This window comes from Astatotilapia calliptera, chromosome 14 (genome assembly GCF_964374335.1).
Source record: "Astatotilapia calliptera chromosome 14, fAstCal68.1, whole genome shotgun sequence".
Lineage (NCBI taxonomy): Eukaryota > Metazoa > Chordata > Actinopteri > Cichliformes > Cichlidae > Astatotilapia > Astatotilapia calliptera.
The window spans coordinates 12,852,790-12,869,518 of NC_137435.1; the positions used below are offsets into that span (position 1 = coordinate 12,852,790).

Genomic DNA, 16,729 nt, shown 5'->3' on the forward strand with positions numbered 1-16,729 from the left:
CCAGTATCAGATAAATAGGGATTATTCTGAACTCTAAATTGTGCAAAGCTACTCTAGTAGAACAAAAATATGGAGCTGGAAAATGAGCAAAAGCTACTAAAGTATTAAAAGGGTTTTTTCAAATATACACTAGAAAAAGATAACCGCACATGGCAGTCGTAATAAAGGGATACACGGAATGTGGGACTAATAACACTTTATATTTTTGAAATTACAAAAATATATTTTGTGTGTGATTCAAACATTTTTCACTTATTGTAGGTATCCCAACAAATTTAAATATTTTTGTCATTTTGATTTAGCACAAATAGCTGTCGGCATGACAGCTTGCTTTTGCCTCTGCTGTTTCTCTGCATAAATCTAATGCGGCATTTGTATGGTGGGTTACATACATATTCATGGCTCTACAGTAAAGTAGCTCATTGAAGCATGCATCGATGGTGCTCATAGGGAATTTAAGACGCTGTCATTTTGTTATGGGCAGAACTGCAAGCTGCCACGTTGAGACCTACTTCACGTTTTTTGGTTGCTTTTTTTCCTTCCTTCTGATGACACTGCCAACACTTCTAACAACTTAATGACAGCGTAATCTGCCAAAAACGCCTTTCAAAGGAATACTTAACACTGGCTGTACATGTCAAAGAAATTCTTTTGTTTCTGCTGCCTGGTGTTCAAATTATGAAGCTGACACTTTTTTAAAAATTTGAGTTTAATCTGATGCCTCTGACGTTGTAGCGCATTAGCATTGAAATGCTTTTCAGTACATACAAGACACAGAAGTGAGAAGAGCTGGTTTTCCAGGCTGATGCGTCCACTCTATAAATACCATTTTCTCCTTAAGTACCTCCCTATTTCCTCTGACTCTGTAAATATATAATTACCCTCTGGTAATGGCTTGGCCTGTATGGTATGTTGTTATACAAGCCTGTGGTTTTATCAACAAACAAAAGTCTGCTAATTTTCCTGTTTTTAAAAATCAGAATGTCATTTCTCATTTTAGCTGCAGGTATATGCAGAACATGGAGAGAAAAGGAGAAGGAGAACAACTCCCACCTCTTCCTCCTTGTGAAAGGAGAGAGCTGTAGGGAAAGCAGGGAGGAGGAATAAGGGAGAGGGGGAGGGTGAACACACCCAGACAGAGCCATGTCTGACATCTTCTCTCTCACCGAACGAAGGAAGGAGTGATACAAAGCCAGTTCGGCCAAGCAGAAGAGAAAAGAGGGGAAGGAGAGGGAGGGAGGGGACAGGAGAATGAATGCAAAAAGGGTGAAAAAGATGCACAAGAGCTGCATCAGTTCTTGTCCGTAAGGAACAAAAAACATTGTGTTCGTGAATGGGAGCTGGTGAGCTCCACCACAAGGCGAGTGCAATGAGAAACCAGGCAGATTTCAGTCACTGGTGCTGCTGAGCTCCAATCCTCTCTCTGTCTGTCTCTCCCTATCTCTCCCTGCCAGCAACGACTGAGCCTTGGTATGATTTAGGGGAAGGGTTTGGGGGCTTTTGATTAGGATTTTGAGCTTTATGTTTTAGGAATATGCTGTTGGAGAGGATTTAAACGTGCTGTTATTTCTGATTGAACACAGTGTGCGACGTGGAGACTCCTCTGCTTGCGGCTTTCAGGGCTGTTCCCCTCCCTGCTGCCTCTGGCTGTGTTTGGGCTATGGTCCTGACTGAGACGCAGGGCATCACCCAGATGTGGGGCGCGGACTGTATGGGAGGTTAAGCCTGTAAACACCAGCATGGGAGCCAAACAGATGAAATGGTAAGTGCTATTTTAATATGAACAGTACGGCAATTCAGGCTATTGCTATTGTTGAAAATGCAGGGATGCATCAGTGGCAGATATATATATATATATGTATATGTAAGTCTACAATCACAACACTATAAAACAGATTTATCACTTCAACCGCATGTGAATCTCAGTCTTAGTCATGGAATTGCGTTTCATCCGAACAGCTTGATCTTGAAAGCCAAGCTGTGCAGGTTATTGTTCGGTGTTTACAGTGCAGTAGGTGTGGGTGTGTCCCTGTGTGTCTGTGTGAGCCGAGCTGCTATTGCCTAGCAACCTCTCTCTAACAGCTATTTCTGTGTATGCCGTGCCACGATTCAGATATAAGTTTAAATTGATTAGACTGATTTACATTATTCTTTACTTTAATCTGATAACTTTATCTTCTTTTTCACTTTGCACCATGTTTACAATGACCTGCTTTATGGTCCTTACTGGTCCTTTAAGGTCAGTGCTGAACACATCAGTCAAAAAGATTGATGATGACACAAACTGTCACTGATATGTTATAAAAGATGAATAAGCTGCACTTTACTGTTGTAGAAAAATGAGGTGAAAGTAGTTTGGATTATTTAATACACTGTCATCTATAATTTAGTAGTTCCCAAAACGGGTGTTTGGACTTGACCGCTGAACCACAGCATTTGAGGGTTTTTTAAAAGTGGTGAACGTGAAAAAAAGAAAGAAGATACAACAGCTTTTTTTCATCTGATAATTTTTGTGAAAGGTTTGGTTTTACAAGTTTTCTTTCTTTTAAAAAACTCAAAGAAACATATAGAGAAAATCTTTCTTTGATGGCTCGACTAAGTACTTGCACTGCCTAAAATCTATTAAAATGCTATCAACTAAATCTACTAATCCACGAAAGCTAATATGACAAGCAACAGTCGGATAAATATTGAGAAATAATAAGTTTTAGCAGTTTGTAGCAGCTATGAATACAAAGTAGCCAAAAAAAGTATAAATACTAAAGCAAAGTATCTAAAAATTGGAGTAAATGGAGGCCCACTCAGGCCACCACCACTGATCAAATTATGTTAATCTATTGCACAGAAGCTCATCTTTTGCAAATCCCAATGCTTAATCTTTGCTAAACCCATATGTTCCAAATCTATCGGATTGTACGTGTTCTCTTGTAGCGAGAGATCAGCAAAGAGCATTTACAATAAATGTGTTATTGAACTACTCTTAGAGACAATGATAGAGTGTTATTATCTGCAGTGACTAGATTAGTAGGAGGTGCTTCTTTGATCCCTTTTTGAAAAACACTTAAGGATAATTACAGCAGCTTCTGATAAGAGGCTTAGTTCATGTTTTTATGTGACCTACAGTAGTGCAGAGACTCTTTCCGGGAAGTTGGAAAGACGAAACTAATCATAACTTTCTCAGTATGGTTTGATATATAAAAAGAATAATACATTAAACCATGTTTAACCATTTTAGCATCCCAGTGGTGCTCTATTGAATTGAGATCCAACATTCCTTAACCAATATATTTCCACCAGTCTGAACCATTTATACAAAGCGGGTTGGATCCATGCTTCCATGTTATTTATACCAACGAGACCCTACCCATCTGAATGTCGGATGGGTAAGGAGAAATCTAGCAGAAGCAGAAATCGAGACTCATCAGACCATAAAACATTTTTTCAATCTTCTGTTGTCTAATTTTGGTAACCCTATGCAAAAAGCAGCCTCAGATTCCTGTTCTAACCTGAAAGAAGTGGCATTTAGTGTGGTGTTCTGCTTCAAGGTTTCACAAGTTGAGCATTCAAAGATGCTCTTCTGCATACTTTGGTTGTAACAGGAGTTACTGTTGCTTTCCTATCAGCTAAATTTCTGTGCTCGTTCTGTGTAAGTGCTTCTTATCTAACATTCTCACACATTTATACTCAGATGGATGCACTGTAGACCAATTTGGGGTTAGGACCTTGCCCAAGGATATTTGGCCTGCAGACTGGAGCATTAGTAGGCGACCTGCTCTACCTCCTGAGCTACAGACACCCCTATCAGCTTGAAACAGTCTGTCCATTCTCCTCTGACCTCTGGCAGAGGAGATGTCCAACAGGGCATTTTTGCCCAGAGAACTGCTGCTCACCTGATATTTGCACTTTTTTGGACCATTCTCTATAAACCCTAGAAATGTGTGGGAAAATCCCAGTTGATTGTCAGTTTCTGAGACAGTCAGACCAGCACATTTGGCACTAACAAACCACTTAAATCATCTTTTTTCTCACCTTCCTAATGCTCCTTATACAAGGCAGGACCTTGTATACATGCCTAATTTACTGAGCTGCTGCCATGTGGTTGGTTGATTATACATTTATATTATCAAGCAGCTGAACATGTATACCTAATAAAGCAGCTGTGGAATGTATGCCCTTATACATTTGGATTGTAACAACTCTGCTATTCACTGATTTCCAATCGAGCACAATCATCAAGACAAAATTTACATGTCTGGTGCATTTGTTCATGACTCTTTACCTGCAAGACATTTCTCTCAGCCCCATCATATGCAAATATTAGCATGCTAACTTGGATGCTGTAATGGTGAAATGCTTCACTAAGTCTGCTTAACATTAGATTCTTTGAGGTGTGTTTCTGATTCGATCAGTGGCTGATAAGCAGACGTTAACTATGATTAATCAAAGGAATATGTCCTTTAATCCTCAGAGAGTACTTTGCTGTGCTATTAGCTAGTGCTAACTATTACATAAGAAGAAAATCTTACCACCATACATATGAAGCAAATTCAGCAGGACATTCTTTGCTTTCTTTCCTTCATTCTCAGCTAGTTAGCCTGGGGAGCAGGGTGATGAGTAGTGATGCTTTTCTATGGCATGCTTGCACAGCGTTTAGATCTGTTCATGCAGTCGCAGGCTTGTCTTCACATGCAGACTCGGAGGGAAAAACACAGGGAAACTACCCTGTTAGGGACTGTGCATAATGCTATAGGTCACAGGTCATAGTAGCTGTATCCAATGTCCACAAACACAGGAGAGTGAAGATGACAGCTGGTCTGAACCTCAGGCTGCTGGAGATGCTCTCAAAAACACTATATTCATGAAACTGCAAGGAAACAAGCTGTTCAGAAACCATGCCAGCACTATGTTATGAAATTATGGCCGAAGGGGGAGCAAAATATGTAAAGAATTTCCTGTTAGAAAATGACAGGCTTGCAGGCATTCCTGCTCCTGCTGTGTATTTTTTGAATGAGTTGAAAATCTGTTCATTCAGTCTTTTCTTCTTTTTTTCCCCCTTTTGTAATAGTTCTGTTATCTACAAAATAATCTGTGAACCCGTGATGCAGACAATGCTGTTTGAAATATCATGCATCATATTGGCATTATGAGTTCAAAAATGGATTTAGTTAAAATATCTATCCCAAACGGGATTAATTTACATTATTGTGCTCCTCTGGGAATTTTTAAAATTTCAAATCGCCATTTTATGTAGTTAGGTTTCTTTATTGCTGCTCATTTGGCAGCATACAAGCACATTCATTCCTGCCTGTGCCCACCATCTGTTTCAGTCTCAGCTCAGCCAGCCCAGCTCACTCCTCCAAAGAGGAGTATGTTATCACCCAGCTCACTGACACCCCTAAAGAAGAAACAGTCCATGATCACCCTGAGAACCAGGGGGAACCTCAGGATGACAAATCTGAGCTGACAGAGAAGAAATCTGTCACAGGTTGGTTGGCTGCACATCAACTCTTGTAGAGCCAGATATGATGCAGTGAAAAAAAAGGTGCCTTGCCTCATTTCCCCTGTCCCTCTGCCACTTTTAGAGGAGGTGGCTCTCTGTGGATTGTGTCCTTCCCTGGGGCACGATGGGCAGGAGGAAGAGAAGTCCTGGGAGGAGCAGCTGGATGCACACCAGGAGCAGCTGGAAAAGGAGATGCAAGAAGCGAGAAGGATGGTGTTCCGGTTACAGGTAATGCACTTCAAAACAAACTGCTGCTCTGGGCCAAGGGATATAAGCGACAGGGTCGCTGCCCTATTTGCAACAAATCCACAGAGTAAGGAGCAAGTAGTAAAAAAATAGATTCTGAGAAAGAAGGATGAAAGTTTGGTCAGGGCATGTAAATGTTTTCAGCTCAGTTTTTATCAGCAGGTAAACCCACCATACCTCTGTTTGCTGACTTTATTGTTTCTCTGTTTTGAGTCACTGAAACATTTTAAAAAGGAGGCTATTTATTATCTGTCCTTACAATAAAATCAGGGCACTGGGTTGTTAAATTAGAGCCATAGTGAAAAACAAAAATCACCATGTAGTTGGTCCTAATGCAACTAAACAGTCTGAAGAAACCTTAAAAATTGTTAGCATCCAGTGCTAGCTTAAAGTTTTTAAAAATGTTTGCATGTCTACAGCCGCTTTCTATGTAATCTTGTCTTATCAGATGCTCACAAGTAGTTAGATAATTAACTGACAAGCAGCTCCATGGTTAAGTGATGCCTGTTCTGTTGTTATTTTATGACAAACTGAGCAGAAAAAAGACTGGGAGTTGATTTAGAGCTTTTCACTGGAACTCTCAATGTGGGGTCCAAAAGATTAGCTAATAAAAGTGAAGGAGTCCATCATTAGGTTGTAAAACATGCAAAAACCAAATAAAACTATCAAAGAGATGACTAAATTCTAGCAGTGGCCAAACCAACAATCTGGTACATTCTTAAAATAAAAAGAAGGGATGCACATGGACTGCAGCACCAAACACTGAAGCAGCGGCTGAAGGTGGCTGCAGAAAGGGCCTGCAGGGCACCTCAAGGGATGAAACAAAGCACTTGGTGGTGTGCATGGGTTCTAAATTTCAGGGAGCCACTGACCGCAAACATTTTCTGTAATTTTTAAAATCAATGTGTATATTTAATACTATGTTAGTTTGTATAAAAATGGCTAACAAAAAAGGAATACTTTTGTTAAACCCCATGCATTAAAGCTGAAAGTCTGCACTTTAATCACACCTTGGTTGTTTTTGAATCCAAAGCTAACTGTAGCTCAGTATGGGGTAGCTGGTTTGCTTTCACAAGGCACAGCAGATTGTGCATTTGAAATCGGGCTTCTGAAGGAGTTCAAAAGATCCAAACTCTTGTATTATTATGTGCACTGAAGAACTGAAGCAAGAATCTAATCTGAAAAGAAAACACTGTTATTTTCTGCAGCACATCAACATTATTTACTCACTAGATCCCCACAGATTCCTACTAAAGTATCGATGACAAAGGACTGCTAAAGAAAGGTCGTCATATCAACGTTTTATAATCTGCTTACACTCTGTTCATGAGGGAGTTCACATTGTAAACCAAGCGCAAGTAATGAAGACTGTATAACTGAAATCTCATCAGAGGATTGGAAATAAATACATGCCTCAATTTAGTTAATTATAGACATGTATTCTGGCATATTTAGTTAATTTGCAATTATACAGCACTTTCCAAGTTAAATTGCTAAATAAAATTGTACCAGAGTGTCACTAGCAGTCAGTAAGATTACAAGATTTTGGGAAGACTTAGAAATGACAAAAGAAATGACAAGATCCAAATGCTACATGCTAAAAATGGAAATATATTTTTAAATGAAGTAATTAAAAAGAAACCCAAACAGATAGACCAGATGTAACACACTAAGCATGATAAAGCCATCCACTAGAAAGAATAATATGTGTTTTGACAGATAAACAGACAAAGATGAAATTTTTTTTTACCTGATTTATACTTTGAGTCCATTCTGTTACTTCCGTTTATCCAATCGGGGTCGTAGAAGGGTCGGAGCCTATCCCAGTAGTCACAGGGTGAATAGCAGAGTGCACTGTGGATAAGTCACTGATCTATTATAATTTATATGAAATGATTAAAATTATGTTGCATGAAAAAATGTGAAAGGGGGCGCTTTTATAAGAAAATCATAAAATGAGACTTGTTAGGCTTATAATACATATAAAATATAAACTCACTTGCCACTTTATTAGGCATTAATACCTGGTAGTACTGGTTTTTAGATTCAGAACTGTCTTAATTCTTCATGGCACACATTCAACAAGGTGCTGGAAACATTCCTCAGAGATTTTGGTCCATATTGATGTGATACCATAACACAGTTGCTGCAGATTTGTCAATTGCACATACACAATTTAAATCTGGTCCACCGCATCACAAAGGTGCTTTATTGGAGTGAGATTTGGTGACTGTGGAGGTCATCTGAGTACAGTGAATACACTGTTATGTTCAAGAAACCAGTTTGGGATGATTTGAGCTCTGTGACGAGGCGCGTTATACAGCTGGGTGCAGCCATCAAAAATATCCCTCACACCAATGCACCACCATCAGACATTGAGATCTTCTATTGTCTAATATTGGTGCTTCTGTGAATGATGAATTGATCTGCTTCAAGGTTCAACACACTGAGCATTTATAAATGCTCTTCTGCATACTTTTGTTGTAATACTAGCCTGACAGGCAACAACAACCATGCCACTTTCAAAGTCAATAAAAGGACCTTTCTCTTCCAATTCTGATGCTTGATTTGAATTTCAGAAGGTTGTGAAAAGCATTGAGTCTTTGCCATGTTACAACATACCTTCCATGTGCAAGATCCTTACAGTATAATGGGTCTTATTCAGACATCAATACATTCAATTCAATTCAATTTCATTTATATAGCGCCAAATCACAACAGCAGTCGCCTCAAGGAGCGTTACATTGTAAGATAAAGACCCTACAATAATACAAAGAAAACAGAGAAAACCCAGCATGAGATAACCCCCTATAAGCAAGCCCTTTGGCAACAGTGGAAAGCAAAAACTCCTTTTCAACTGGAAGAAACCTCTGTCAAAATCAGGCTCAGGGCGGGGCAGACTGCTGCAAGCGTTTGGGGGTGAGGTAAGGGAAACAGAACAAAGACACGGTGTGGAAGAGAGCCACAGATTATTAGAATAATTAAGAATAAAAATATGAAAGACAAAGCTAATCCTACAAAATTTGCTAATCTTTGCCAGCTTCATTAATTTGTGCAAATAAATAAGTTTGGCACATGGTATTTAATTGGTATGTTTGGGGTCATTTATAGTATTCAGCTACAAATATCGGTGCAGCGACAGCACGTCCACATACTGTTCATAAATTAAAAATAGATGTTTTGGTGACTTTTACAGTAATAGCCTTTATGTTTTCAGTTTTAGAGTCTCTATATTACATTACAGTCTATATATTTACACAGACTTGTCAGTGTAATTTCAATTTGATTTGGTTCAGTTCACTGACTTTATTAGCAAAAACGGAGGCATTTACAACCACAGAAACCTGGTTTCTCTATCATGCGTCGCAACTATCATTGCTTGCAAGTTTTCTTCAGATTTGTATGTGTTTTGGTTTTTAGGCTCTGCTGCTCCATGGCTCCCTCCCTGAGGAAGACCAGGATGGATCCGTGAGCTTTGGAGATAACCGGGCTAACACCGAGCAGCAGCTGGTACAGTGCCCTTTCTCTGCTAACTTGAGAAAACAAACAACAGTTGCTCGCCACTGAGCTTGAAGTGTCCGTGTCAGCCCTTCTGTTCTGATGATGTTTGTAGCCATTACTCGTCTCACGAGTGGCCACTATAGAGCACAAATGAATCTCTCTGATCTGCCAGCGCACTGTCATGGAGGCCCAATGCCTCCTCATACGTTCTGACATTTTTCCATTCTCTAATTACCCCGCTCGTACCCTCTCCCTTTGAAGGTTCTCATCCGCAGTCGTCTGGACCAAAGCATGGAGGAAGCCCTTGATCTCAAGGTACAGTAAGTAAATGTAATTAGGTTTAACATAGATGAGCTGTCTTAGGGGCAGAGTCTAATGTTTTTGTTGTTCCTTTGTGTGGCTCTTAGAGGGAACTTCTGAGGCACAAACAGGAGACACGTCACATTCAGGCCATCAAGGTAAACCTCTTACTCTAGTTTTGGGATTTATATGTGAAGTAAAATGGATTAAAGGATTATATTTAACCTTTTTGACTATTGCGCCCTCCCAAACTGATGATTCTGTAAGTTTTATCACATACATTATACATTTATCATTTCTTTACAAAGATCAAAAGAAGTTTAGAGCTGGGTGGATCCTGTCGATGAGGCAGGTGGATGCAGTTCATCAGTATTCAGGTCTTTTCTGGACAATTCTTTGATCTCCCTCTTGCTTCTCATTAGGATGCTCTGCAGCAGCGCTTGGCAGTGCAGGAGGATGCTGTGCTGCAGCTAAAGCAGGAACTACTGAGGTGCAACATGGCCAAAGATCAGCTGGAGGGGGAAAATGTGAGACAAGTGATGATTTCCCTTTGACACGATGAAATATTCGACCTCTTTGACTCGTGGCTGCAGGTTTAAGTGAGAGAACTATAGCACTCATATATCACCTTGATATAACTGTTTGCAGGCAGAGCTCAAACGCAAGCTGAGTGAAAGGAACAAATTACTTAGCGAATATGAGGTATTGTCTTTTATTATATACACGTCAGTGCGTTCTTTTAGCCATAGAGATGCAAATAAAGCCTCGTGCCATCCATCTCTCTTGTCACAATAGCAGCAGCTCGGGAGGAAGGACAGAATACTGCAGCAGCAGCAGCAAAAGCTTGATGAAGCTCAGCACAAGGCACATGAAGTCAGCCTGGGACGGGTATGCATATACGTGCTAAATAACATATGTTTGAATGCAGGACTCATATATAACACCAACGTTTGTTTGTTTTTTTTATCGCGCATCGGTCTGTGATTACATTGTACTTGCCGCAAGATAGCCCATATATTTCTTCTTACGAGAAACATTACTCAATAAGACCAAAAACTATAAATATATTAAGGCACCATGATGCTTGAAGAAAACATTACATTTCCCACTACACCTCAGCGGTGTGGTCTTTATAAATTGTTACTCAGATCAGAGTAAATGGTGCATTTGTTGGAGACTATTTTCAGTGGCAGATTAATACATATTTCTTGCACCGGTGAGTATCCCTTGCAGCAGGATGCTGTATGTGAAATCGACTCAAAATAGATTCCTGTGCACGGTGTTCATCATGATAGGAAAAAAACATGTCACCCACTACGTTGTGATGTTTTTTTTATAGTTTTTGGACAAAAGTGAAGCTCTTATTTAGATGAATAAGCTTTCTGGCTGTTTTTTTTAGCTACACAGGCCGTGTTTGCTCTTTGTATTGCAGTTTGAGCACATTTTGTAAATATTATCACACTTTTCATTCAGAACACTTTTCACCTTGGTCTATACTGTCTCTGTCTCTGATAGGCGTTCAGGAGCGAGGGCAGCGGGTACAGTAACTCAGTCGCTTCGACATCTCCTCCAGTGTTCCAGCACAGCGCACCAGTATGCACTCTTTAATTTTCTCATTAACCAATAATGTCTGTAAATGTCCACAGTTCAAAATGATTTCGAATTTTGTTCCAATTCTTTTTAAGTATCAGAGGACTGTTTTTCACAGGGTGAAGAGCTGCAGGTCGTCAGGGAAGCACTTCGCAGTTTGAGGGACAGTTTTTCCGGCCATGACCCCCAACATCACACCCTGGACACTCTGGAGCAGGGCGTGGCCACTCTCATGGACAGACTGCACTCTCTGGACACCCAGCGAAGACAGGACAGAGGGGTACACACTCTCGCTCTCACAACTCAAAGAGGAAATTTTAAAATGTAGTAGCTCGTCTGTCACTTGCCAAATGATGACTCAGCAACTGATAACATCCGACTGTTTGCTATGAGTAATTGGTTCTTCTTCTAGGAGGAATTCAAATCGCCAGGACGCAGAGCCAACTCGACAGACCGTGACTCCTGGCCGCCGAGCTCGAGTGAGACAAACAAAATGCTCGTTTTTGTTTAGGATTTGTCATCCCCCGCAACATCTCTACTGGCTGTTAAATCAAATTGTGCCATTCAATTACACTGTGCTGCAAAGAGAGGGCATGACTGAGTGTGAGGCTAGAACCCTTTCAGACTTTGGTTGTGGAAAAACAATGTTTGCTGGGTTTTTTTCCAGAAATGGCGCACTCACACAGCAGCCCAGGACTGGATACTGCCGTCTCCACTAAAGTGCTCTACTTCACAGATCGCTCGCTCACTCCATTTCTGATTAACATCCCAAAAAGGTGAGTATATAAACACTTTATGGTGGCTTGATACAGTGCTGTGTGTTGCTTCACTGGAGCGTTCTTTATTTTTTAAGCAAATTGTTAGTTGGGTTTTGGTTGACCATAGCCGCATATGGATGCCTGGGCTGGTTTATCCAAAGCATAACGTTTGTGTGGATATATGTGTGCTTCCAGGCTGGGAGAGGTGACACTGCGAGACTTCAAGGCAGCTGTAGACAGACAAGGCAGTTTCAGATACCACTTCAAGGCCCTTGACCCAGAGTTTGGCACAGTGAAAGAGGAGGTAGGCGTGGGAGTAAAATTACAGCCCCTATTTCTCTTCACATTGGGCTTCAGCTGGCAAATATAAAACGGCAGTTATAGAGTAAGATATGCTAATAATAGCTGTGCCTACTGTGCACTTCAAAACACCATGGGGAGACTTATTTCCATCCCAAAGAATTGGATAACCTCAAGTATTCATTTTTACTTTCTATCCAAACCTTTTATAGTATAGATATGGGTCTCTCAGATATGTAAACACTGGATGCTGGCTTTTCAGGTGTTTCAGGATGGAGCCGTTGTCCCTGGCTGGGAGGGGAAGATTGTTGCGTGGGTTGAGGAGGATCACGGGGAGCGGAGATAGCGCCAAAAAACTAGAGATCGTCACTACAAACCTCAGCTGTTCCCACTAGACCAGGAAGCTACTGAAAATACTTCTGATGCCATAAGAAAGAATAGTGTTACGACACAAAACTGGGACCAATGGAGCTAACACCATTAAGGTACAAAACAAAACCATGTTTTAAAAGCGAATGTTTCATATGAAGAATCTAAACATTTGGATACAATGTTTTTTTCGTTTACGGACCGCATGTCGCACATTGTTTGCAGCTCATAAATAAGTTTGTGGGACTACCACGTAATGGTCAGTAAAGTCATACTTGAATAATAAAATAATGTTAGCTTTATATGAAAAAACAAGCTACGCTGTGCTTTAAAACGCTGTAATCAGTGCATAGTATGCAAACCTCAAAAAAAGAAAGAAGTGTTTACTGACATTTTCCACGTGTTCCAGATTGCCAAACACTGATGTTGTTGTTCTGCATCAATTTTGATGTTTTAATAAACATAAATTATTGCATGGTTCGTTTTGTTGTCAATTATTCCCCCCTGCATACGGTAATGACACCAGCTCGTAGCCATTAAACACCTCCACTCACGCGCCCACACATTAATAAACAAAATCCACAGATTGTCATTAAAGTCAATTAATTTTTGGGGGGGGGGGGGGGGGGGGTTAGAATTAAATTTGCTGCTGAGCCTCAGCCCACACAGCACAAAGGGACACTGTTACATATTTGTTTCACAAACATGTTGCTCTTGGAAATGGATCAATTTACACGCAAGCTGTTTATTGTTAGTTAACTTGAATTCTGAGGCAGAATACGAGTCCCTCCACAGCACAATGCGCTCTCAGTGCTTTTTTCCCTTTTTTTTTTAATTTGTACATTGCACAACAGGAGTTTTGTTGTTTTTGTTTGAGGCATTTTCAATGCCAGTGTTTAGCTAGCTTAACAAACACTGCACATTTGTTTCTTAATTAAGGAAAATGATCACAAGACATTCACTTTCAATGTAAGTCTTCGTTTCTTCTTATTAAAGATGGCAGACGCGGTGTCTTCGTTTACAGTTTTTGGGAAGTCCACAAGCAAATAGTAAAGATCCTCCACCTCCAGTAAGACGTCATCCTGCAGAGAAAAATACATCCAGTGTGCTACTAAGGCTCGCTACAGGTCGATTATGTATTTCTTATGACATCCAGCTACACACTGACACACACTGGATTCTAAAGTGCTTCGTTATAACTGTTCAAGGGAGTGTGTAACCACTAACCTTGGACATGCTCAGCTGGCATTCTGACATGGAACAAACCATTGGCAGCTCCACCGTCAGTTCCACGCTGTCAGGAACTCCTGCTGCATCGGTCTTCACCTCGAGTCGATACTCTGGCTTCTGAGGCTCTACAGAAGCGGCTGAGATGACATGGATCAAATCCTTCTTTATTTTCTCTGCAGGCCTAAAGATAATTTGAGGAGCAGAGTCCTCTTGGTTTTCTGATCGTAGGGAGGAGATGTGCTGCAGGAGGGCAGCTGGTGTCTGACCGGCTGTAAAAAAAAAAAAAAAAAGGACTGGATTATCAGGAAAATTGTTTTAGGAGGTGAAAGGAGAGTGGGTAAAGAGCATGGGTTCAACATAAAGTGCTTATCAAAGCTTGTCAGGGTTGACAGTCTTATTGCATTACCTGTGTTGGGTTGTTTGGGGGCACTGGACAACTTCTGAAATCCAAGCCGGCAGTGCAACTCATCTGGGCTACTATTTGGGCTACTGTTGACAACTCTGTACTGCTGTGATAACGTCATCCCAAGCTGCTTCTGGGCAAAGCTCAGGGCCAGCATATAGACCTGGTTAATCTCTGCTTTGTTCTCCCTACTTTCCTGCAGCAACACAGGATTTAATGCCACATCCAGCACAGTATACCAGCCTGTAAAGGAAAAAGTATGACTTTCTTGCTTGTGTCATGTAATACAAATGGCAGGTCTGCAGCTTGACACACACCTTGATCTTCATTTGTGCCTGTTTCCAGTTTTCCAGTGTACACTGGTAAAGGCCTGCTGGGATCCTGAGGCGCAGGCACACGTTTCCAGCCGCATATGTTGATGTACAGCAGGCCTTTCTTTGGTTTCTGTCACAGAAACACAGTGCTGTCAAAAGGATCTGTCAAAACAAATTCAATTTCAAAGTTCTAAGTGGATAAAAGTCTAGCATCTTTGCAGAGTGAAGAAAAAGCCTGTGTTTCTCGTGCAGCCTGTGTATTTTAGGATATATAAAGCAAGCACAGCTTACAGCTCCTCAGCAGAAATATTTTTAGGTTATTACTTTACTCTTGGTTGGATAAAAACAAGAAATTTGATGACAAAGCTTTCACAGCTTGTAATGGACTACACTAATTAATAGGACTAGAAGTTATAATCCCTATCAGTATAACACAGACCTGAGTGGGTTGGAGAAGTCCTCTAGATGGGGTGTTTGCTGCTGACCATGTGGGTATGTATCTGTCAGTGCGACACATCATCAGCTTTGTACCCCAGCTTCATAGTGCATTTCCGTAATTTCTCACAAGATTCCCTCCGCCAAAGCAGACCCACCACAGGGTGATCAGACCTGGGTGTATTTCACATGGCACCCACCAGTAATTTGGCAGGCCACACGGTCTCCTTCTGCTTCAGCCAGCCCCTGTGACTACTTTCTTTTGACAAGAGTGGCAAGCTTTTTGATTAACTTGTACTAGGCTTCCCTTCCTAATGCCTACTTCCTTCGTCAGTCTTACTGTGGAGCTGGCTGCAAAGCCCCTACAGGCCACTTACACTGAATGGACTTCCACTTTCCAGCCTTGGTCCTCTTCCTCAGCTTGCTCATGCTTTTTTCTTGTCATATGCCTTATTGATTGCATCCTCCCAAGGGACGATCAGTTCTACAGTGAAGACAGACTGGCAGGAACTGGACCAGAGAACCAGAGCTGGGTCCAGGTTGATTTCAAGTGTAAAGGTATTTCAGAAAGACGGGGTTGACATGCTATTTCTCACCTTCCCAGATGAAGGTTGTTTGTTGCAGAAAGGTGGCTTTAACTTCTAATGAGCTGCAGTTAGTCTATACTCTCCTGACTAATAGCTACCGACAAGTTAGTTGGTTATGTCACCAAGTATATCCTCCATGTGTTAGACTGCTTTTGCAGCCCACCAGGATGTGTTTGAGGGTTGCAAACAAGTAACAGACTGCTGGAGTGAGCAGTACATCATATGTGGGCTGTTTTGTTTTCATATTCCATAGCTCACTACATTTGATTGTTCTTCCTTTTTATTCCTTCCCGCATCATTCAGCGGCCTTGCTGAAGTTAGGGGACTGCTGTTGCACATCGAGTTGATTCCTGGCAGTCCCCCTCCTCCATCAGATGCCTGCATTACTTGGGTGAGCCTTTTGCAGAGTAGGTGCTGTTCCCAATCCAAATTCTCCTGTAATGTAATTTCTTGTACCAATGACAGGACCTGGGACACTGAATCTTTTTTTTTTTTTTGATGATGGGTACTGAGCTGTATCCTACCTACCTACATTTTCTGATATGACAGTTAACTTTCCCTAATTTATGTTTGAATTTAGAGTATTAATTTATGATTGGAGGAATAAAGGTGGGCTTCCTTTCTAGCTGAACCAAAGAATGTGATGAGCAACACCTGTATGGACCACAGTATGGACTGGGGCCTACACAGGAAGGAGCCTTCACGAATGAAACTCACCAGTATTTCAGTGCAGAGGCAGGAGTCCAGCTCGGGCGGCGCTCTGAATTCAGCTCCTTCCTTTATCTGTTTCTCTATAAGCGTACGGTAGGCTGCAGGGTCATTTTCAGAGAGATCATCCAGCATGGACCACAGTTTGCTCATCTGCTGCAAAACATCCTCTGTACTGCCAGTGGAGCACATGTTAAGGTAACTGTCGTACTTTTATTACCTAGCTAACTCTAGCTAGTTGGCAGAAAAAGTTTGTGCGTCAGAAAACCAGCCGGTCAGCAGTGTTATAGAGGAGCATGTGTTATAGAAACACCTTAAATAGCCGACAAATATGGAGCAGTATCACACAAATATTAATTTAAAAAAAAAACCCTCAACTAATTACGTTCTGTAGCTCATTAGTTGTAATCGCTAACACTAGTTAGGCCAATGTTGTCAGTTGCCATAGAAACATAACACTGTTGCCACCAGGCGGTGAGATGCGGAAC

General features: G+C 41.1%; 2 protein-coding genes across 3 annotated transcripts; one reads left to right on the top strand and one right to left on the bottom strand.

Annotated features, from left to right (window-relative positions):
• The first annotated feature begins 1,107 nt into the window (after positions 1-1,107).
• On the top strand, positions 1,108-13,039 carry dixdc1a (DIX domain containing 1a). Of its 2 annotated transcripts, none has more exons than XM_026191981.2 (16): positions 1,108-1,470; positions 1,584-1,762; positions 5,328-5,485; positions 5,583-5,728; positions 9,167-9,256; positions 9,509-9,562; positions 9,655-9,705; positions 9,970-10,074; positions 10,196-10,249; positions 10,343-10,435; positions 11,063-11,140; positions 11,256-11,417; positions 11,550-11,616; positions 11,805-11,913; positions 12,091-12,199; positions 12,458-13,039. In XM_026191981.2, the coding sequence occupies exons 2-16, from the start codon at positions 1,740-1,742 to the stop codon at positions 12,539-12,541; spliced, it is 1,383 nt and encodes a 460-aa protein (XP_026047766.2). In that variant the 5' UTR covers positions 1,108-1,470; positions 1,584-1,739; the 3' UTR covers positions 12,542-13,039. The 2 variants fall into 2 exon arrangements, with proteins under 2 accessions (XP_026047766.2, XP_026047768.2); XM_026191983.2 differs by having other exon boundaries at positions 1,120-1,470; positions 10,346-10,435.
• A 250-nt stretch (positions 13,040-13,289) lies between these two features.
• pih1d2 (PIH1 domain containing 2) lies at positions 13,290-16,695 on the bottom strand. Its single transcript, XM_026191984.2, has 5 exons — positions 16,251-16,695; positions 14,515-14,641; positions 14,201-14,440; positions 13,792-14,063; positions 13,290-13,646 (listed from the first exon to the last, which is right to left on the bottom strand). Exons 1-5 carry the CDS (start codon positions 16,431-16,433, stop codon positions 13,512-13,514), a joined length of 957 nt encoding a protein of 318 aa, XP_026047769.1. The 5' UTR covers positions 16,434-16,695; the 3' UTR covers positions 13,290-13,511.
• Positions 16,696-16,729: the final 34 nt, after the last annotated feature.